Source organism: Elephas maximus, chromosome 12 (assembly GCF_024166365.1).
Source record: "Elephas maximus indicus isolate mEleMax1 chromosome 12, mEleMax1 primary haplotype, whole genome shotgun sequence".
In the NCBI taxonomy this organism is placed as follows: Eukaryota; Metazoa; Chordata; class Mammalia; order Proboscidea; family Elephantidae; genus Elephas; species Elephas maximus.
Window position 1 is genome coordinate 72,723,802 of NC_064830.1, and position 24,885 is coordinate 72,748,686.

General features: G+C 41.6%; 1 protein-coding gene across 4 annotated transcripts in view; it reads right to left on the reverse strand.

The window, feature by feature from the left end:
- Window positions 1-24,885, reverse strand: part of PARN (poly(A)-specific ribonuclease) — a 175,387-nt gene that overhangs the window by 36,024 nt on the left and 114,478 nt on the right. Inside the window, exon 22 of one of the 4 annotated variants that reach the window (XM_049903175.1) lies at window positions 687-9,176. The exons of the other annotated variants lie outside the window; for them this stretch is intronic. Coding sequence (XP_049759132.1) covers window positions 8,860-9,176 — 317 coding nt within the window. The 3' untranslated portion in view covers window positions 687-8,859. Of the gene's footprint in view, window positions 1-686; window positions 9,177-24,885 lie in introns of those variants that run through there. 4 annotated transcript variants of the gene reach the window in all.

Consider the following 24,885-nt stretch of genomic DNA (forward strand, 5'->3'; position numbering starts at 1 on the left):
AAAAAAGCTTACTATGAAGCTACAGTAATTAAGATGCTGTAGTAATGATGTAAGGAGCCCTGGCGATGCAGTGGTTAAGTGCTTGGCTAATAACTGAAAGGTCGGTGGCTCGAACCCTCCAGCAACTCTCCGCAACTCCACGGGAGAAAGATGTGGCAGTCTGCTTCCATGAAGATTACAGCCTTGGAAACCCAATGGGCAGTTCTACTCTGTCCTATAGGGTTGCTGTGAGTCTGAATCAACTCAATGGCAATGGGTTTGGTTGTGGTTAGTAATGACGCAGAGACAAACAAACTGACCAATGCAACAGAAGAGAGCCCAGAAATAGATGCCTGTACTTGTGAAACTTTGATTTTTGACAGAGACAGTATGACAGAACAGTGTGGAAAAGGAAAAGCTGGAAAAACTGTTTATTCATAGGAAAAAAATGAAATGGGATCCTTACTCACACCATGCTGAAAAATCAACTCCAGATGGATAAAGAACTTAAATGTCAAAAGCAAATTCTGAAAAATTGAAAAGAAAATATAAGTGGATATCTTTTGGAGCTTGAAGCAAGGAAGAATTTATTAAGACACAAAAAGTATTAAGTATAAAAGAAAAGACTGATAAATTTGGCTACATTAATATTAAAACTTCTGTCCATCAGACACTAAAAAAGTGAAGACAATCTACAAACAGGTTAAATGGATAACTGTGGTATAGTCACACAATGGAATATTGTGTAATAGTGGACACGAACGGACCACAGCTACATACAATAAATGGATAAGTCTTCGTAATGTAATGGAGAATTTAAAAGGCAAATCCCAGGAGCCTACATGTAGTACAGTAAAACCGGTGAAAGTCGGAACATGTATAAGGCAGAAATCTGTCAGAGAAGGAAAATTAAAATATTTTCCACTAATAGAGAGTGACAGAAAAGTGGTAAGACTGCGCCATATCAAAGGCGGAAAGCGTTCGAGACCCAGAAAAATAAGACAGTTCCATTGAGTTCTGGCTGTGACATGTTTCACTGTGTAGTATCCTATTACGCTCAAAGGCAAAAGCTTGTGTGCGCGTGTCAGAGAGAGAAGCAGGGATCGCCCTCAGTCCTGCATGTTTTGCAATGGCTATCCATATTCTCATTAATCCAGTGGTCATAAGAAAGAGAGGTATTTGATGGATACTTACCCTGTGGCAGACACAGAAAATCCTGTAAACATTATTCTAACTTTAAAGATAAGGAAACAGAGGCTCTGAGGAGGAGGCAATTAGACTAAGGCCCCAAAGATAACAAGTGTTTGAGCTGCAATCCAAACCTTACATTCTTTTCATGACACCATGCGTACTGCAAGGGTCCGGATGGTGGATGGTGGATGGTGTCGTTCACAGTTAACACAGGCACATACGCCGATCTCAAAGAGAACTACAGAGTCTGTCAATATCCATCTCTCCACTCAACAGTTTTGTGTGAACAGCTGGCATTTCGGCAGGATAAGCTGGTATATTAACCAACCACCAGAGGTGACGTATGCCAAGCATGACCTCTGGCAGCCTTGTAGACCCAAACCCTAGAGCCCATACACCATGCGTGCTTTGTGGATGCCCAACAGTGCCTGCTCTGACGTCCTGTCAGATAGCTTCTCCCGACTCCTCCTCAGGGCACGGCACTACCAGGCTGTCATTCTGGGTTTTCACCTCACACCAGGTGACACCAAAGGTTGCTTTGTGTTTGTTTCTTTTTTTTATTATTATTTAAATATGAATACATCCAATAGAAGAGTTTTCTCATATTCCATAGAATTTTGATCTGGTTTGGGTTTACAGCAAATTGGTCGCTTCTCCGATCTTACAACATATAGAATGGAGGGTTTTACCTTGAATTCTGTGGAAAGCAAACTTTAAAATCTTTAAAGAAAGGAGTAGAAAATATAAAAAACCAACCACCCCTGCAAAAAAACCAAAAACACCATAATGGTCGCTGTCAACACTGTCCTGTGTTCAAAAGAAGGATCTTGGATGTATTTCCCACAACCCACCCAAGGGAGTAGACAGATATGAAGTTGCATGCAGTGATCTCATGGAAACATGCTGAATTACAGGTATTTCTAATGCACCCAAACAGGTAAAGGCCACGGGCAGCTGAGCCCCCAAAACGACAGCCCTCTTCTGTTTTACATTCTCCAGTCCATCTTTTTTTCCCTGCTGACATGATCCACTCTCTTCTATAAAAAAAACCTTTGAAGTCTTCAAGACAAAGCGCAAACTCGTGAGTGTACTACGCAGGACCCTTATCACTGGGCCCTGTCTAGCTCTCTCACCTCGACTCGTACTATTGTTCCACACTGACCTATCTCTCTCCCAACAGGGCAGGAACTACACCTTGTTCATCTTTGTAGCACCTTGGGTCTACTATGGACCCTGCAAGAGTTCAATATACGATTATGGAGGAAAAGGAGAGAAGACACAAAGCTTTTATGGCTGCTGGCACCTGTTACTACTCAAGGGAAAAAAAGTCAAAACCAGGATACATATTTACAAATTCTGCAGTTAAAAATTCCATGGTGAAGCCCCGTACAGTGGACGAAGAGCCCTGGGCTGGAAACAAGGGGAGTTGGCTCTGATCCTGAAGAGTTAGCTCCCTTTCTCTCATAACATGGGTGCTTCTCCAACAAAGGGTAATTATATATGAAAAGACTAAAAAAAGTACTGAGGCTGAGAGAGGTAAAACTAGGGCAATGAAAGAGATCCAAGTTCAATGAAGGGGACCCATGGAAATAGGGAAGAAAGAGGCAGTGAGGGGATTTAATGGACTCTTTGCATTCCCAGGGTCCCCATCATACTGCCTGACACATAGGAGGCACTCAGCAAAGGAAATGAATTAAGGAAAAGGAATCCGGCTCAGATCATCATGCTCACAAAGATATAAAGTATACAGAAGTATAATGGCACCAGCAGCTAACCACTTACAAACAACTTCCCTGATTACTGATAAGGCAGAGAGAAAACTCAACTGGCACCAGCTAGGAAGTGGCAGAAGCCAAGGGTGTAAGCCTGATTCTGCCACCTACAACAAGTCATGCCTTCGGCTCTATGCTTTCTCTACGTCATCTCCCTCAATTACATAAAGACAGGTACTGTCCCCACACCTCATCTCACTTCAGAGTTGTCCACTTAAGGCCGAGGAAGTGACAGAAAACACTCTTTATGAACTGGACAAAGGCCAACATGTAGATATGGTGACATTCTACTTCTGAAAATCAGCCAGTGAAAACCATATGGGTCACAACGGTCTGATCTGCAACTGGTCACAGGGGTGGCACAGGACCAGGCAGTGTTTTTTCCATTGTGCGTGAGGTTGCCAAGAGTTGGGGATTGACTCAATAACAACAACAATAATTACTTAAAACCTAAAACTTAAAATCTATCCAACGGGAGGCATCAAAGTCCACTGGGAAAAACAGGTTCTGAGGCCACACAGCCCTGGATTCAAATCCTCCTCAGGTTTTAACTTGCCTGAGACAGATCACCTGCCTCCCTGAGCCTCCATTTCTTTATCCATAAAACATGCATATCTACCTATCTTTCAAGGCTGCTAGGAAGACCAAAGAAGAATTGATGCCTTTGAATTGTGGTATTCGTGAAGAGGAAACCCTGGTGGCGTAGTGGTTAAGTGCTATGGCTGCTAACCAAAGGGTCGGCAGTTCAAACCCGCCAGACGCTCCTTGGAAACTCTATGGGGCAGTTCTACTCTGTCCTATACGGTCGCTATGAGTTGGAATCGACTCGACGGCACTGGGTTTAGTTTTGGTTTATTTGTGAAGAATATTGAATATACCATGGACTGCCAAAAGGAAAAACAAATATCTGTCTTGGAAGAAGTACAACCAGAATGCTTCTTAGAAGCAAGGATGGCGAGGCTGCGTCTTACATACTTTGGACGTGTTGTCAGGAGGGATCAGTCCCTGGAGAAGGACATCATGCTTGGTAAAGTACAGGGGCAGTGGAAAAGAGGAAGACCCTCAACAAGATGGACTGACACAATGGCTGAAACAATGGGATCAAGCATAACAACGATTTTAAGGATGGCGCAGGACCGGGCAGTGTTTCGTTCTGTTGTGCATAGGGTTGCCATGAGTCAGAACCGACTTGACGGCACCTAACAACAACAGGAGAGCAGGAGGCACATATGCAAAGCTTTCAGCACAGGGCCTGGGACATAGTAAGTGCTTGATTAACGAGGCTACTGTTGTTAATTCACAAAACATATAGTACAGACAAAAAGAACTGTGTGCCTAAGCCAAGAGAAGACATTCCCCAGTGTCTTAGTTATCTAGTGCTGCTATAAGAAAAATACCACAAGTGGGTGGCTTTAAGAAACAAAAATTTATTTTCTCACAGTTTGTTGTTATTGTTAGGTGCCACCTAGTCAGTTCCAACTCATAGCGACCCTATACGACAGAGTAGAACTGCCCCACAGGGTTTCCAAGGAGCAGCTGGTGGATTTGAACTGCTGACCTTTTTGTTTCGCAATCGAGCTCTTAACCACTACGTCACCAGAGTTCCAGTTTAGGTGGCTGGAAGTCCAAATTCAGGGCACCGGCTCTAGGGGAAGGTTTTCTTTCTCTGTTCAGCTCTGGAGGAAGGTCTTTGTCTCTTCAGCTTTTGTTTCCTGGTTCCTTGGCGATCTCCATGTGGCTTTGCATCAATCTTACCCCATCTTTGCTTTTCTAGCTTGCTTGTTTAACCTCTTTTTATATTTCAGAAGAGATTGATTTAAGGCACAACCTACACTAATTCTGTCTCATTAACATAACAAAGACAACCCATTTCCAAATGGGATTATAACCACAGGCACCGAGGTAAGAATTTACAACACATATTTTTGGGGGACACAATTCAATCCATAACACCCAGTGATGCAGATTCTGCATGCTATTACTTATCACACCTTGGTGTGACAGGTGTGGGGGACCTGACACTCCTTGAGTCTTGCAGTAGCTTGTGGAATGCTGCTATCCTCTAAAATCTGTATGTAATGTAGCAAAGTCTTTCCCAGGCAAAAATGTGAAACAAAATGGAAAATATAGAGACCAATATAAATACACATCACCCCTACTTGAAAAGTATAAATTTTAAAAGTCTGAACTATAATTTTTCAAAATTGTACTGAGATCAACATTAGTCAATTAATTTTCACTAATTCTCCTAATACCATAGTTTTTTTTTTTTAATTGCATTTTCAGTGAAAATTTACACACCAAGTTAGGTTCCCATTCGACAATTTCATCACAAACTGTTCAGTGACATTAGTTACATTTATCACAATGTGTCAACATTCTCTTAATTGTGTTCAGATTTATCCCCTTTCTAGTACACTAGTTTCCCTGCCCCCTTACCTTCTCATCTTTGCTTTTGAGTAATTGTTGACCTTTTGGTCTCATGCTGATGATTTTAAAAGAGTACTGATCTTATGGGTAATATCCTTTATTTTGTGTGCTACTCTGCTATTTCACTAAAGGGTAATCTCAGGGGATAGTCTCGGTTCTATGTTTAAAGAGTGTCTCAGGGCCACAGCCTCAGGGAGTCCTCTATTCTCTACTGATCCAATTTGTTTGGCTTTTTTTTTTTTTTAATAAGTATTTGAGTTCTGGTCCACTTTTTTCTCCCATTCTGTCTGGGACCATCTATTGTGAGCCAGGTCAGAATGGTCAGTGGTGGTAGCTGGGCACCATCTAGTTCTTCTGGTTCCAAGGTAGATAAGATTGTGGCTTGTGCAGACTTGTTTCCTCTCTGAGCTTTTGGTTACTTTCTTACTGTTTTACTCTTGTTGAATAGAGACCTGTAGTTGTGTCTTAGATGGCTGTGCGCAAGCGTATGACTTTAGATGCTACTCACTTCGCTAGGATGCAGACCATGATTTTTGTGAGTTATGCTATGCCAACTGACTAAGTTGTTCCATGAGACTATGGTCCTAAGCTTTCAAACCCAGAAAACCAGTCTTGGAAAGTATTTGGTTATTTCTGTGATGTATCTCTATTTGTCTTCAATGAAAATATGTGCCTATACCCACATATTTGTATTTACATGTACCTACAGATACTTCTATCTGTTCTCACCTATGTACACACCTGTACCTACCCATATACCAATATACCTATACCCATCCCTATGTGCTCAAACCCTCGTTTTTACATTGGCTGTGCTGTGCTCACTATATCCACATTTGGTGCCACTTTTTCCATCACCAAAAAAACCAAAAAATAACAAGTCTCTATGATCTAAAGTGTACTTTCCCTTCCTTCTTCCTCTCCCTGGTAACCACCTATGAACACTGGCCTCTCTCTATATATCTATTCTTGTTTTTTTATAAAAGAGGGATCATACAATATTTGTCCTTGTATACTTGGCTTATTTCACTTAGTATTATACCCTCCAGGTCTATCCGTGTTATGTTTTGCGGGCTCATCATTGTTCTTTATGGTTGTGTAGTATTCCATTGTATGTGTGCACAACAATTTGCTTATCCATTCATCTGTTGATGGGCACTTCTGTTGTTTCCATTTATTTGCTATTGTGAATAAAGTAGCAATGAACACAGGTGTGCATATGTCTGTTCATGTCATTATTTTTAGGTCTCTGGGGTATAATCCTAGGATTGGGACTGCTGGACCATAGGGTAGTTCTATTCATAGTCTGCTTTTGAAACACTGATCCAATTCACTCATTCAGCAAACATCAGCACTTGGTACTGTGCTGGGCACTAGACTGTGGTAGAAGGGAAGAGATGTTTCTGGCCCTGAAGAAGCCCGTAATCCAGAAGAAGAATAAAAGAAAGGAACAGATTGGTGGAGGAACACTACATAGGCAAGGACCTAGGTGAGACATGATGATTTTAACTTGTGTAGAGGCAGGAGGGGAAACCCTGGTGGTGCAGTGGCTAAGAGCTATGGCTGCTAACTGAAAGGTCAAAAGTTCAAAACCAGCAGGCGCTCCTTGGAAACCCTATGGGGCAGTTCTACTCTGTTCTATGGGGTCACTATGAGTTGTCATCAACTCAACAGCAATGGGTTTGGTTTTGTTTTTAGAGCCAGGAGGGAAGGAGAGGAAACAATAAATATGAGATATTAAAAGGTTCACTGTGAGGGGGAAGAGACTGTTATTTAAGCTATAAGTTCCCATGGCATAAGCCAACTGCCTTAACACTCAATGAATAATGTCACTAAGGAACACTGTTCTGACTAACCAGCCTGGTGTTTTTTTCTTTCATTTTTTTTTTTTTCTTTTTTCATGGTTACTAGCTTCAAGGTCAATAAAAATAAAGCCACTATTTACTGAGTACTTACTCTATGTCAAGAACCATGCTATCTGCTTTACAAACAAATGCATTCAATTCTTACTTGTTCATTTATTCATCCATCCATTGGCTTATGAATACAGGCAGTAATGTATTTAATTCTTATTTGTTCACTTATTCATCTATCCATTCATTCATGAATAAACAAACCATCTTCTAAGACTAGGCAACTAGGGCCATGCGGATGAATTGGAGAGACAGAGTCCTTGTATTCACTGGAGAGAGAGGCAGTGTACCAGCGAGCACACGTGTGCTGAGGTTAATGGAAGGAGAGAGCTCTGGGGTTGACAATGGGGGAGTGATCTAGCCTGGAGCATGGGAACAGCTCCCCCAAGCAAAGACATGCTCCCTAAGAGGGCCTGGCACACCACTAAGTGTGGAGGGGACCACCGAAGGGCTTCTAGTCAGGAGGAGGAAGTGATCAGACATGTGTTTCTACAAGATCATTCTGACTGAAGGGGAAGTACAGGAGTAGATTCAGGGAGATCAGGAGGAGGCAGGTGTAATAAGTGAGGAGAGAAAGCCAGTGGTACTCAGGATGGAGGCGATGGGGATATAGATAACAGGGCAGAATACAGGACAAGTGGCAGAGGTCCTAGCCCGAGCAATACATGTTGTCCACTTACTGACTAGAGGCAGGGGAGTGGAACTTAGTTGGCAGTGAGGGAGATGTTGGCTTTCAGGTGCCAAGGGAATACCCAGTGGACATGTGGGTAGGTAGAGAGACACACAGGGCTTGGATGCAGATGCCATTTGGAAATAACTGACATGAAGGTAAGTTAAACCCTGAGAAGATGGGATTGCTAATGGAGAAAGCATAGAGTAAGAAAAGAAGTCCTAAGTCTGAACTCTGAGGAACACCAACATTTCGATTATCACATGAGATGGGGACCAGCAGGACAGGAGCCTGAAGAAGGGGAGGACAAACCTAGAAAGTATGGTGTCATGGAATTCAAGAAAACACTGCTTCCAGAAAAACAGCTCAATGTCCTGAGAAATCAGGCAAGATGAGGAAAAGTGGGGTTAGGCAGGGAGGTCACTGGGGACCTTAGTAAGAGTGAGTTCAGTAGTGTGGGGAGGGCCACAGCAGGATGGAATGAGGACAAGGGTGGCAAATGCAGACAACTTAAACATGTAAAAGGGAACACACCACCAGGAGAGAAGGCAACTTGGGCTCAGGGAGGTTCTGTTAAGATGGGCTGGAGTTCCCACTGTTGGAAAGAAGCCAGTGGGTGGGCACAGAAACAAGGGAGAGCACAAAGCTGCCCAGAGACGATGAGACCCAGAGCACATGTGGGGACACCCACCTGAGAGGAGGCAAGAAGAAAGGGGAGGTGTGAGTAACAGACAGCTAGCGCATCTGGGGTAGGAAGCTGCAACTGGAAGCTGGCTGTTTCCATGGTGGAGCGGGTGGGTCTTCTCCAAAGCACGCGAGTTGGAGATAGGGAGGACAGAAAGAGCAGGAAAGGCCATGGAGCTGGTTACTGACTAGGACCCAGTTCGAGCTGGTGACCTACAATTCAGAGTGTTACCAATCTGCCCTCCAAACAACCCCACAGGTAAGAAGTCTTTTTATTCGTACAGACGAGAAAACAAGGTGAGAGAGCTTTAGAACCATGCCAAAGACAGAGCTGGATTTGAATCCTTACCTCCCCGACTCTGAGGCCATGCTTTAGATGACATTTTAACCTGTCCTTCAAAGCTGTCAATGAAGCAGCTGCTGGAAAAACCAAACCAAACAAAAAAGGTTTCCCAAGTGCTGACACAGCTCGTTCAGGCTCCTTCAAAGGTCGCGGTGGTGATGCACAGAAGGTAAGAAAGAACTTCGTGATGGAGTCTATCAGGAGCAGATGGAGTTCAGAAAAAAGTTAAGAATTCAGAATTACTGAAGGAAAAAAAAAAAAGAAAGATAAAGTATATGTTCTTTTCTTAAACATGAAACTCACAACTTAAAATCGGAGTTGGGGGAAAAATTTCATACTTAACAGTCTTGATGACCTTGACAGACCGCTGAAAGACTGAAGCAATTTACAATATTCTTCACACTTTATGGAAGAAAATTAAGATTGATGTCTCAGCTACACAAGAATAATTTTAAAGCACAATCAAAGATATCCTAGGTCTTGGGAAATGGCAGATCCTAAATGCCAAAAACACTGAATTGAATTTCGCTCCAAAAAACCAAAAACCACATTGTCATTGAGTCAATTCCAACTCATAGTGAACCTGTAAGACAGAGTAGAACTACCCCATAGGGTTTCCAAGGCTGTAATCTTTTTGGAAGCAGACTGCCACATCTTTCTCCAGAGGAGCAGCTGGTAGGTTCGAACTGCCAACCTTCCAGCTTAGCAGCCAAGCGCTTAACCACTGCACCACCGGGGCTCCTCAGTTTCACTCCAGAGAAGACTAAATTGTAAATGCTTTAGTTATGCTACTTTTTAACAGTATCTTTAAGGTCTGCTTACACGCAAACCATAAAGAATTAAAATAAATAACAATCATGGTTTATAGAAAGGTGGGGCCCTGGTGACACAGTGGTTAAAGAGCTCAGCTGCTAACCAAAAGTTTGGCAGTTCACATCCACCAGCCGCTCCTTGGAAATCCTATGGGGCAGTTCTATTCTGTCCTGTAGGGTCTCTATGAGTCAGACTTGACTCTACGGCAACTTTTTTTTTTTTTAATTATACCCTGTAATACCCTTACACAGTAATCCTAGTAAATCACCTCTAATCTCTAACCCTATCTCTACAAGACATGTATGTTTTCAGTATTTTGAGTATGACGAAACAGAGCCTCAGATAGGTGAAGTAACCTGCTTGATGTCACGAGCTAGAGGTGGAAAACGACCCTTATCCCAGGTGACACGAAGTCCCACACGTTTTAATGGCAGCATATAATGTGCAATGGGTTTTAAATGACAACAGTGTCAGCAAACACTTGCCTTTACTACCTGCAGCACTCTGTGTTTCCCATTCTGTTCTGTTCTCCCTCCTTTTTTTAATGCTGGTGTCAACAAGCATTGATTTCAAGACCCACTAATGGGCCCTGGCCTCATACCACATTTCACTGACACCTACCATTCAAACCTGCATTTCTAGGCAACAATGAGTTTTGTGTTCTTAAAGGTTAACCAACAAAAGGACTTCTAGGACACATCCTATTTCCCAACTAGAGCCAGCGGGTAACTGAACCACTGGCTAGAGGCAGTGGCTGGACCTACAGTCAGGGTTAAGTTGTTGTTAGGTGCCGTTGAGTCGGTTCTGACTCATAGTGACCCTATAGGACAGAGTATAACTGCCCCACAGGGTTTCCAAGGAGCAGCTGGTGGATTCCAACTGCTGACCGTTTGGTTAGCAGCCAAGCTCTTAACCACTGCGCCATTTGAGCTCCCAGGTTGAAGTAGGGTCCTTTAATCTGGACTGAGTCTTGCTAATGATGCTTCAAATGGCAGATACAAACATACATCAAATATAAGTATGTACCACATACATGGAGACAGTAATCTTGGACTAGTTGACCTTGGCAATTTGTCTGGCTCTTTATGAAGCATTAAATGGGCCACAGTATCTGTGATACTGTGATAAAGTCTAAGTGCACCATCTTGTTCCACTTCCCACAACCACATACACAAAAAACCTGACAGCAGCACATATTTGAAGATGTGAAGATTTCAACAGTTGAAAAGCAGAGAGTCTGTTTGCTTATGAGATGCTGTGCCGCAATATTTACACTTGCATTAAATGTCTCTGGTGGATGTTTTGATGTGGTTTTCATTTGATAAAAGAATTTACTTACGCCTCATGACTCAGCTTATTCATTAACCAAGTGAAATCCAGGAGGAAAGGAGGGGGACAGGAGAAAGAATGACAAGCCCTCATCACTCAGGCAGGGCTGAGCTAACTCACCTGCACGGTGAGTCATTACCCCTGAGGGGGAAGGTATCAGGCACCAAAAGCTGCCTCTCCTACCTTATTAAGAAAGGAGCCACAGAAATCCTACCTAAACTGTAAACAGGACAACTTCGTCTCTGGCTCCTTTTACCCATCCTTGCTGTGCTATATTCCAGAACCACTCATACCACCCTGGCAACAAGAGCCGCTCTCCTGCCTTCCATCTTCCCACGCCCACCCCTACACTCCAGCTACCGACAGAGAACATCCAATATCTACACCAGACATCTGGACTTGGTTCTCCGGGGCCTCCAGGACACCCGCACATGATCTGTCACCACACACAAAAAGTTTGAAAAAAATGCCCACACGACTGCATTTAAAACTTAGGCCAGCCACCACTCGCTCTGCCTTCGCACAACCCTGGCTAGCACCGTGCCTGTGCTTTCCGCCCTCTGCGGAGAGAGAATCGCTTAATAACCTGAGGAATGAAAAAGATTTTCAGACTACAGGTTGCCTTCGGATATGTAATTTATTTGTTATGATTGGCAATATTTGACTTCAGAGAAGAAGTATACAGCAAAGCATGTACCTCTCCAAAGGACAAACAGAACGAAGAAGCTGGGTTTATTTTCCACATTGATTTTACACTGCACCTTTGCTGAGAGGGTGTGCCTGCCGACCATTTTACTTCATGGGTGGGCTCTGTACAGTACACGCTAAAATCCTCAGGACTGTCAAACACGCCAAATGGTGGCACGAAATTGAGTACCAGTTATTTCCAAAGTTTCATATCATCTTGGCTTTTAACACATTCATTCCATCCTTGTATTTTTTTCCTCCATCTAAATTACCAAATCACTTCCCTGAATACACCATGGTTTTTGGAAGACTACTCCAGTTCTATAGGGTCATTAAGAGTCAGAATGAACTCAGTGGCAATGGGTTTTGGTTTTCAGTTTTTTACTCCAGTTCTAAGGAGCCCTGGTGGCACAGTAGTTAAGCACTTGGCTGCTAACTCCAATAGGTTGGAAGTTTGAACCTACCAGCCACTCTGCGGGAGAAAAATGTGGCAGTCTGCTCCTGTAAAGATCACAGCCTTGGAAACCACGTGGAGCAGTTCTACTCTGTCCTACAGAGTTGCTATGAGTTGGAACTGACTTGATGGCAATGGGTTTTCCAGCTCTTTATTTTCTTCTGTTTCTGTTTCTCTGTTAGGGGACGCCATTGCTGCCAACTTCAGGGAGGGGTCAGACCTCCAGGCAACATTTCGTCTGGGCTGGAGTACATTAAGCTACCAAAAGCAGACATGCCGCTTGACATTTCTCTTTGAGTCAAACAAATATATACACAGGGGAGAGGAAGGAGGGGGAGAAAGAAAGAGAGAGAAAGAATGACCGGGTAGTGCTAGTTTTTCCCGTTTAATGAGTAAATGCTTTTAGAAGGTGGCAATTCCTAAAATCCAGAGCAGTAACAAGTGTGCCTGACCCAAGCCATGGTATTTTCAACTGTCTGGTAAAAAAAAAATTTTTTTTTTTTTTTGTATGCATGCAAAAGCTGGAAGACCGAAGAAAAATTGATACCTTTGAACTACAGTGTTGGCGAAGAATACTTAATATACCATGGACCCAGGAGAACAAACAAATCTGTCTTGGAAGTACAGCCCAAATGCTCCTTGGAAGTGAAGATGCTAAGACTTCGTCTCACATGCTTTGGACATATTATCAGGAGGAACCAGTCCCTGGAAAAGGACATCATGCTTGATAGAGTAGAGGGCCATCGAAAAGAGGAAGACCCTCAAGGAGATGGACTGATACAGTGGTTACAACAATGGGCTCAAGCATTGTGAAGATAGAGCAAGACCAGGCAGTGTTTTGTTCTGTTTCACGTAGGGTCACTATGAGTCAGAGCTGTCTCAACGGCACCTAAGAACAACAAGTTCTTTACAATTCATGCACACTCGAAGAACCCGTGAAATTCTTTCCCAGCAGAGGAATGAAGATTTTTTTAAGAAGTGATACTGACATTTCTCTGCTTTTCTGCCCAAAGTTATTAACATCTCTAAATGATTCTAAATATTCATTTTGTCCTCTACATCCTGAGAAGAAATGAATGTAGGTCCTTTGTCTATCTGGACATCCAAAGCAAGAAAATCAACTAGTTTAGGTAAAAGGCAAGCCACCTATAAAAATTAATATAATGGCCAGTGTTATACTGCCAAGTGTTAAAGTATTTCTCAATATTCATAATGTTATATCCTAAGATTTCCAGTGACCCAAGGGTTTCCTACAATGTTGACATACTCAAAACGCAAGTGAGGAATTTGATAAGCAACTTTTGAAAATCAGTATCTGTAGGACAGAATACAGAATGCTTTCTGAATGATGATGGAACATTTCTGGGTTTTAAAAAAGTGCTCTCGGGGGCCAAGATGGCAGACTAGGGAGACGCTACCTCGGATCCATCTTGCAACAAAGACTTGGAAAAACAAGTGAATCGATCAAGTACATAACAATCTACGAACCCTGAACAACAAACACAGATTTAGAGACGGAAAACGAACAAATGTGGAGAAGCAGCGATTGTTTTCGGAGCCTGGAGCCAGCGTCCCAGTCAGCGGATTTTCTGGAAAAACTAGTTTCCCAGTGATGGCTCGGAGATAGCAGTCCATATCAAACCACATAAAGAAGCAGACCATGACAGCTTCTACAACCCCTCAAACAAAAGAATCAAAATCTTTCCCAAATGAAGATACAATCCTGGAATTATCAGATACAGAATATAAAAAACTAATTTACAGAATGCTTCAAGACATCACAAACGAAATAAGGCAAACTGCAGAAAAAGCCAAGGAACACACTGATAAAACAGTTGAAGAACTCAAAAAGATTATTCAAGAACATAGTGGAAAAATTAATAAGTTGCAAGAATCCATAGAGAGACAGCATGTAGAAATCCAAAAGATGAACAATAAAATTACAGAATTAGACAACGCAATAGGAAGTCAGAGGAGCAGACTTGAGCAATTAGAATGCAGACTGGGACATCTGGAAGACCAGGGAATTAACACCAACATAGCTGAAAAAAAATCAGATAAAAGAATTTAAAAAAATGGAGAAACCCTAAGAATCATGTGGGACTCTATCAAGAAGGATAACTGGCGTGTGATTGGAGTCCCAGAACAGGGAGGAAGGACAGAAAACACAGAGAAAATAGTTGAAGAACTCCTGACACAAAACTTCCCTGACATCATGAAAGACGAAAGGATATCTATCCAAGATGCTCATCGAACCCCATTTAAGATTGATCCAAAAAGAAAAACACCAAGACATATTATCATCAAACTCGCCAAAACCAAAGATAAACAGAAAATTTTAAAAGCAGCCAGGGAGAAAAGAAAGGTTTCCTTCAAGGGAGAATCAATAAGTTCAGACTACTCAGCAGAAACCATGCAGGCAAGAAGGGAATGGGACGACATATACAGAGCACTGAAGGAGAAAAACTGCCAGCCAAGGATCATATATCCAGCAAAACTCTCTCTGAAATATGAAGGCGAAATTAAGATATTTACAGATAAACACAAGTTTAGAGAATTTGCAAAAACCAAACCAAAGCTACAAGAAATACTAAAGGATATTGTTTGGTCAGAAAACCAATAATATCAGATACCAGCACAACACAAGGTCACAAAACAGAACATCCTGATATCAACTCAAATAGGGAAATCACAAAAACAAATTAAGATTAATTTAAAAAAAACAAAAAAAAAACTCATAACAGGGAATCACGGAAGTCAATATGTAAAAAATCACAATAATCAAAAAGAGGGACTAAATACAGGAGGCATAGAACTGCCATATGGAGAGTGATACAAGGCGATATAGTACAATACAAGTTAGGTTTTTACTTAGAAAAATAGGGGTAAATAATACGGTAACCACAAAGAGGTATAACAACTCCATAACTCAAGATAAAAGCCAAGAAAAACGTAACAACCCAACAAGCATAAAGTCAAACACTACGAAAATGAGGATCTCACAATTTAATAAGAAAAACGTCTCAGCACAAAAAAGTATGTGGAAAAATGAAATTGTCAACAACACACATAAAAAGGCATCAAAATGACAACACTAAACACTTATTTATCTATAATTACGCTGAACATAAATGGACTAAATGCACCAATTAAGAGACAGAGAGTTTCGGAATGGATAAGGAAACACGATCCGTCTATATGCTGCCTACAAGAGACACACCTTAGACTTAGAGACACAAACAAACTAAAACTCAACAGATGGAAAAAAATATATCAAGCAAACAATAAGCAAAAAAGAAGAGGAGTACCAATAGTAATTTCTGACAAAATAGACTTTAGACTTAAATCCACCACAAAGGATAAAGAAGGACACTACATAATGATAAAAGGGACAATTGATCAGGAAGACATAACCATATTAAATATTTATGCACCCAATGACAGGGCTGCAAGATACATAAATCAAATTTTAACAGAACTGAAAAGTGAGATAGACGCCTCCACAATTATAGTAGGAGACTTCAACACACCACTTTCGGAGAAGGACAGGACATCCAGTAAGAAGCTCAACAGAGACACGGAAGACCTAATTACAACAATCAACCAACTTGACCTCATTGACTTATACAGAACTCTCCACCCAACTGCTGCAAAGTATACTTTATTTTCTAGCGCACATGGAACAGTCTCTAGAATCGACCACATATTAGGTCATAAAACAAACCTTTGCAGAGTCCAAAACATTGAAATATTACAAAGCATCTTCTCAGACCACAAGGCAATAAAACTAGAAATCAATAACAGAAAAACTAGAGAAAAGAAATCAAATACTTGGAAACTGAACAATACCCTCCTGAAAAAAGACTGGGTTATAGAAGACATCAAGGAGGGAATAAGGAAATTCATAGAATGCAACGAGAATGAAAATACTTCCTATCAAAACCTCTGGGACACAGCAAAAGCAGTGCTCAGAGGCCAATTTATATCGATAAATGCACACATACAAAAAGAAGAAAGAGCCAAAATCAGAGAACTGTCCCTACAACTTGAACAAATAGAAAGTGAGCAACAAAAGAATCCATCAGGCACCAGAAGAAAACAAATAATAAAAATTAGAGCTGAACTAAATGAATTAAAAAAAAAAAATAGAGAACAGACAAACAATTGAAAGAATTAACAAAGCCAAAAGCTGGTTCTTTGAAAAAATTAACAAAATTGATAAACCATTGGCTAGACTGACTAAAGAAATACAGGAAACAAATAACCTGAATAAGAAACGAAAAGGACCACATCACAGCAGAACCAACTGAAATTAAAAGAATCATATCAGATTATTACAAAAAATTGTACTCTAACAAATTTGCAAACCTAGAAGAAATGGATGAATTCCTGGAAAAACACTACCTACCTAAACTAACACATTCAGAAGTAGAACAACTAAATAGACCCATAACAAAAAAAGAGATTGAAACAGTAATCAAAAAACTCCCAACAAAAAAAAGCCCTGGCCCGGACGGCTTCACTGCAGAGTTCTACCAAACTTTCAGAGAAGAGTTAACCCCACTACTACTGAAGGTATTTCAAAGCATAGAAAATGACGGAATACTACCCAACTCATTCTATGAAGCCACCATCTCCCTGATACCAAAACCAGGTAAAGACATTACAAAAAAAGAAACTTACAGACCTATATCCCTCATGAACATAGATGCAAAAATCCTCAACAAAATTCTAGCCAATAGAATACAACAACATATCAAAAAAATAATTCACCACGATCAAGTGGGATTTATACCATTTTTTATGCAAGGCTGGTTTAATATCAGAAAAACCATTAATGTAATCCATCACATATTTTTTCATATTTTTTTATCACATAAATAAAACAAAAGACAAAAACCACATGATCTTATCAATTGATGCAGAAAAGGCATTTGACAAAGTCCAACACCCATTTATGATAAGAACTCTCACCAAAATAGGAATTGAAGGAAAATTCCTCAACATAATAAAGGGCATCTATACAAACCCAACAGCCAATATCACTCTAAATGGAGAGAACCTGAAAGCATTTCCCTTGAGAATGGGAACCAGACAAGGATGCCCTTTAACACGGCTCTTATTCAACATCGTGCTAGAAGTCCTAGCCAGGGCAATTAGGCCAGACAAAGAAATAAAAGGCATCCGGATTGGCAAGGAGGAAGTAAAATTATCTCCATTTGCAGATGACATGATCTTATACACAGAAAACCCTAAGGAATCCTCCAGAAAACTACTGAAACTAATAGAAGAGTTTGGCAGAGTCTCAGGTTATAAAATAAACATACAAAAATCACTTGGATTCCTCTACATCAACAAAAAGAACACTGAAGAGGAAATAACCAAATCAATACCATTCACAGTAGCCCCCAAGAAGATAAGATACTTAGGAATAAATCTTACCAAGGATGTAAAAGACCTATACAAAGAAAACTACAAAGCTCTACTACAAGAAATTCAAAAGGACATACTTAAGTGGAAAAACATACCTTGCTCATGGATAGGAAGACTTAACATAGTAAAAATGTCTATTCTACCAAAAGCCATCTATACATACAATGCACTTCCGATCCAAATTCCAATGTCATTTTTTAAGGTGATAGAGAAACAAATCACCAATTTCATATGGAAGGGAAAGAAGCCTCGGATAAGCAAAGCATTACTGAAAAAGAAGAAGAAAGTGGGAGGCCTCACTCTACCTGATTTCAGAAGCTATTATACAGCCACAGTAGTCAAAACAGCCTGGTACTGGTACAACAACAGGCACATAGACCAATGGAACAGAATTGAGAACCCAGATATAAATCCATCCATGTATGAGCAGCTGATATTTGACAAAGGACCAGTGTCAGTTAAGTGGGGAAAAGATAGTCTTTTTAACAAATGGTGCTGGCGTAACTGGATATCCATTTGCAAAAAAATGAAACAGGACCCATACCTCACACCATGCACAAAAACTAACTCCAAGTGGATCAAAGACCTAAACATAAAGACTAAAATGATAAAGATCATGGAAGAAAAAATAGGGACAACTCTAGGAGCCCTAATACAAGGCATAAACAGAATACAAAACATTACCAAAAATGACGAAGAGAAACCCGATAACTGGGAGCTCCTAACAATCAAACACCTATGCTCATCTAAAGACTTCACCAAAAGAGTAAAAAGACCCCCTACAGACTGGGAAAGAATTTTCAGCTATGACATCTCCGACCAGCACCTGATCTCTAAAATCTACACGATTCTGTCAAAACTCAACCACAAAAAGACAAACAACCCAATCAAGAAGTGGGCAAAGGATATGAACACACACTTCACTAAAGAAGATATTCAGGCAGCTAACAGATACATGACAAAATGCTCTCGATCATTAGCCATTAGAGAAATGCAAATTAAAACTACAATGAGATTCCATCTCACTCCAACAAGGCTGGCATTAATCCAAAAAACACAAAACAATAAATGTTGGAGAGGCTGCGGAGAGATTGGAACTCTTATACACTGCTGGTGGGAATGTAAAATGGTACAACCACTTTGGAAATCTATCTGGCGTTATCTTAAACAGTTAGAAATAGAACTACCATACAACCCAGAAATCCCACTCCTCGGAATATACCCTAGAGAAACAAGAGCCTTCACACAAACAGATATATGCACACCCATGTTTACTGCAGCTCTGTTTACAATAATAGCAAAAAGCTGGAAGCAACCAAGGTGTCCATCAACGGATGAATGGGTAAATAAATTGTGGTATATTCACACAATGGAATACTACGCATCGATAAAGAACAATGAGGAATCTCTGAAACATTTCATAACATGGAGGAACCTGGAAGGCATTATGCTGAGCGAAATGAGTCAGAGGCAAAAGGACAAATATTGTATAAGACCACTATTATAAGATCTTGAGAAATACTAAAAACTGAGAAGAACACATACTTTTGTGGTTACGAGGGGGGGAGGGAGGGAGGGAGGGAAAGGGTTTTTTATTGATTAATTAGCAGATAAGAACTGCTTTAGGTGAAGGGAAAGACAACACTCAATACATGGAAGGTCAGCTCAATTGGACTGGACCAAAAGCAAAGGAGTTTCCGGGATAAAATGAATGCTTCAAAGGTCAGCGGAGCAAGGGCAGGGGTTTGGGGACCATGGTTTAAGGGGACTTCTAAGTCAATTGGCAAAATAATTCTATTACGAAAACATTCTGCATCCCACTTTGAAATGTGGCGTCTGGGGTCTTAAATGCTAACAAGCGGCCATCTAAGATGCAGCAATTGGTCTCAACCCACCTGGAGCAAAGGAAAATGAAGAACACCAAGGTCACACGACAACTAAGAGCCCAAGAGACAGAAAGGGCCACATGAACTAGAGACCTACATCATCCTGAGACCAGAAGAACTAGTTGGTGCCCGGCCACAATCGATGACTGCCCTCACAGGGAGCACAACAGAGAACCGCTGAGGGAGCAGGAGATCAGTGGGATGCACACCCCAAATTCTCATAAAAAGACCATACTTAATGGTCTGACTGAGACTAGAGGAATCCTGGCAGCCATGGTCCCCAGACCTTCTGTTGGCACAGGACAGGAACCATCCCCGAAGACAACTCATCAGACATGAAAGGAACTGGACAGTGGGTGGGAGAGAGATGCTGATGAAGAGTGAGCTAATTATATCAGGTGGACACTTGAGACTGTGTTGGCATCTCATGCGTGGAGGGGGTTGGGAGGATAGAGAGAGTGGGAAGCTGACAAAATTGTCACGAAAGGAGAGACTGGAAGGGCTGACTCATTAGGGGGAGAGCAAGTGGGAGTACGGAGTAAGATGTATGTAAACTTATATATGACAGACTGACTTGATTTGTAAACGTTCACTTGAAGCTCAATAAAAGTTAATAAAAAAAAAAAGTGCTCTCTACTTTTTTCCCTAGAAAAACTACCACCATCCACACCGTATCTCTGAAGCCCCACATCTAACGCCTCTAATATAAATAAAGCATTGTTTTACAGCATGCAGTACAGTGCTCAGTCCTTGACTGTGTTTATTTAATGAATGAATTTACTCACCTGCCTTTGCACAGGATTATGCTGTGATTTTAAGTTAGAAAAACGTAAGTGTTTGGTAACAACTTCCCCGGGACCCAGCTGTAGAGCTCCACAAACCAGATTTTCCCGTGAGCTCACAGACAGTGCCCTGTACCAGGCAGAATTCTCACCTTCCATGCAGAGACCAGGGTTTGATTCCTGGCCAGTGCATCTCATACGTAGCTACCACCTGTCTGCCGGTGGAGGCTTGTGTATTGCTATGATGCTGAACAGGTTTCAGTAGAGCTTCCAGACTAAGATGGACTAGGTAGGAAGGCCTGGTGATCTATTCCCCAAAATCAGCCAGTGAATACCTCATGGCTCACAACAGTCCAATCCACGACCGATTACGATGATGGCCTCAGACCAGGCAGCGTTTCATTCTGTTGTGTATGGGGTCACCACGAGTCTGTGGCCGAACTCCACAGCAGCTAACAACAACAAACCAACAGGAGAAGAACAAGCTGGCTTGCTCTAAGGCTACAACTGGATCAGGTCTGTCGAAACCAAATTAGTAGCAAGGAGGTACATGGGTATGTAAGGCTTTCCTCCTACAACGTAGTTAGTGAAACGGTCCATAGGTCTGAATTACAAATGAAATAATCACTAGGCTGCTGACCAAAAGGTTGGCAGTTCGAATCCACCAAGATGTTCTGCAGGAGAAAGACATGGCAGATTAAAACCAAAACCAAATCCATTGCCATCGAGTTGACTCTGACTCATAGCAACCCTATAGGACAGAGTAGAACTGCCTCATAGGGTTTCCAAAGAGCAGCTGGTGGATTCAAACTGCCAACCTTTGGTTAGCAGCTGTAGCTCTTAACCACTGCACCACCAGGGCTCCCAGGAAAGATTACAGCCTTGGAAACCCTATGGGGCAGTTCTACTTTGTCACATGGGTTTGCAGTGATTTGACAATCAACTTGACAACACCCAACAACAACATAAAAAAATAATTTTTTTTTCCCCAGTAACTGATTTCCCTTTGGACTTGATTTAAAGGCCCAACTTCTGCCTTTAAATGATATGTAAAAGAGAACAGAAGAGATACAAAATGTTAAAATACAGGCAGAGCCATGGAAAATAGAAAGTGGGCTTGCAAAGCCAAGTTTACCTCCTACTCCACCCTCAGGTGGTCTGCCAACAGCTGACAAGGGGCTTTTTGGTAAAGTAGGTAGAAGTCCCCCAAGACTGTCAGGCAACAAGTCACTGTTTTATTACAGTAGTGACAATAAGAACCCTCCTGCAGCAAGGGGGCTGCTGAGTCATCTCTTCTTCCAGGCATGCCCAGGGGTTACAGCTCACAGCTGGTCTCCTCCCTTACAGCAGCTTCTCTCCCAGCAAACCACAAACATAATCCTGAGGGATGCCTTAGGAAGCAGCTACCTGAATGCAGCCTGAAAGTCACAGGCCAGGCACACACCCACTGTGGGGTGTTCCTTCAGCAACTCATGCCAGATTGCAGCTGAACTTCATTGCTATTTCTAAAAAGAGATGACCCGCAGACCCTGTGCTTGGGTTTCTGGAAGCCTGAATTAAACGATATTTGAACTATAGGGGAAAAAAAAAGTTTGACTGCCTCAAGATTTAAAAGTGGAATGAATATGCACTTTGGGGTCAGACAGTTCTAATACTAGACAGCCATTTAACCTCTCTGAACAACTGTGTTTCTTATCACAGAACTGTGGCGCTTTCCACAGTTCATTTCTGGGAAAGCACCTAGGCTGTGGAATTACGACAGTGTGCATGGTGGGGTGGCGGGGCGGCGGCGGGAGGGGGGGCCACAGCTAAAAACCGCACTGAGTCAAAACTACTCTTGAAAATTCCTTCGGGAGGTGCCACATTGGACAACAGCATTATCTGTGAGTCCAAGACAGTGCTGGAACTCACTGCTGCCTCTTCTACTGCACACCAGAGAAAGAAGACGGCCTGCATGTTATTACACACACACACACACACACACACACACACACACACACGGTTTATAATCAGTGAGGGGTATCACTCACTCTGAAACAGGAATGTGGGAATTGATATCCACATGGGAAAAGCCGATCCACATCTCTCATTTCATCTCTGCCCCAGTCTTTGGGTACACATGGAGTGACAAGCAAAACCAACCTCACTACCTAAAAAATACTTTTCCAAAGAAGGTACATTTGAAATTGTACGAGTTAAAATTTTTCATGATGCCACTGCGCTTGGAAACTAGTGAATACGCAATCAATGCCTTTGTGCCCGTCCCCTGATCACACACACCCAAGTTAGTTCTTTGAAGAAAGGGCATGGATTGCAGTCATTCTATCTCACCAGGGATATTTCTCCAGGAGTTGTTGTTAGGTGCCATCAAGTTGGTTCCAACTCATAGTGACCCTGTGCACAACAGAATGAAACACTGCCCAGTCCTGCGCCATCCTTACAATTTTTATGCTTGAGCTCATTGTTGCAGCCACTGTGTCAATCCACCTCATTGAGGATCTTCTTCTTTTCCACTGACCCTGTACTTTGCCAAGCATGATGTCCTTCTCCAGGGACCGATCCCTCCTGACAACAAGTCCAAAGTATGTAAGACACAGTCTCGCCATCCTTGCTTCTAAGGAGCATTCTGGTTGTACTTCTTCCAAGACAGATCTGCTCTTCCTTTTGGCAGTCCATGGTATATTCAATATTCTTCGCCAGCACCACAATTCAAAGGTGTCAATTCTGCTCCGTCTTCCTTATTCATTGTCCAGCTTTCACATGCATATGATGCAACTGAAAATACCATGGCTTGGGTCAGGCACACCTTAGTCTTCAAGGTGCTTTTCAACAGTTTACACAAGAGGTCCTTTGCAGCAGATTTACCCAGTGCAATGCGTTGTTAGATTTCTTGGTTGCTGCTTCCATGGCTGTTGATTGTGGATCCAAGTAAAATGAAATCCTGGACAACTTCAATCTTATCTCCATTTATCATGATGTTGCTCATTGGTCCAGATGTGGGGGTTTTTGTTTTCTTTATGTTGAGGTGCAATCCATACTGACGGCTGTGGTCTTTGATCTTCATTAGAAGTGCTTCAAGTCCTCTTCACTTTCAGCAAGCAAGGTTGTGTCATCTGCATTATTAATGAGTCCTCCTCCAATCCTGATGCCCCGTTCTTCTTCATATAGTCCAGCTTCTCGGAGTATTTGCTCAGCATACAGACTGAATAGGTATGGTGAAAGGATACAACCCTGACACACACCTTTCCTGACTTTAAACCAATCAGTATTCTCTTGTTCTGTCTGAACAACTGCCTCTTGATCTATGTAAAGGTTCCTCATGAGCACAATTAAGTGTTCTGGAATTCCCATTCTTCGCAATGTTATCCATAATTTGTTATGATCTACACAGTCGAATGTCTTTACATAGTCAATAAAACACAGGTAAACATCCTTCTGGTAACCCCTGCTTTCAGCCAGGATCCATATGACATCAGCAATGATATCCCTGGTTTCACATCCTCTTCTGAAACCAGCCTGAATTTCTGGCAGTTCCCTGTAGATATACTGCTGCAGCTGTTTTTGAATGATCTTCAGTAAAATTTTGCTTGCGTGTGATATTAATGATATTGCTCTATAATTTCCACATTCGGTTGGATCACCTTTCTTGGGAATAGGCATAAATACGGATCTCTTCCAGTCAGCTGGGCAGGAAGCTGTCTTCCATATTTCTTGGCATAGTCCAGTGAGCACCTCCAGCACTGCATCTGTTTGTTGAGACATCTCAATTGATATTGCGTCAATTCCTGGAGCCTTGTTTTTTGCCAATGCCTTCAGAGAAGCTTGGACTTCTTCCTTCAGTACCATCAGTTCCTGATCATATGCTGCCTCTTGAAATGGATAAACATTGACTAATACTTTTTGGTACAGTGACTCTGTGTATTCCTTCCATCTTCTTTTGATGCTTCCTGTGACATTTAATATTTTCCCCATAGAATCCTTCACTATTGCAACTTGAGGCTTGAATTTTTTCTTCAATTCTTTCAGCTTGAGAAACGCCGAGCATGTTCTTCCCTTTTGGTTTTCTATTTGCATATGTCATTATAATACTTTGTCTTCTCAAGCTGCCCTTTGAAATCTTCTGTTCAATTCTTTTATTTCATTATTTCTTCCTTTTGCTTTAGCTGCTCTACATTCATGAGCAAGTTTGTTTATACAGTCCAGCTTCTTGGATCATTTGCTCAGAATACAGATTGAATAAGTATGGAGAAAGGATACAACCCTGTGTGAGTAATTACCAGATTTTTTTTTTTAATTTTTATATTGAGGTTTAATATACATACAGAAAAGTAAATCTATCATGAGTAACTGCTCAATGAATTATCTCAAAACGAACACACCCAGAAGAGCAGAGATCCTTGTTCTCATTGTTCTATATCCTGATAGGGAGTCTCAAGGTGGTGCAAACAGTTAACTCGATCGGCTGCTAACTGAAACGCTGGCGGTTGGAGTTCACCAAGAGGTGCCTCAGAACAAAATC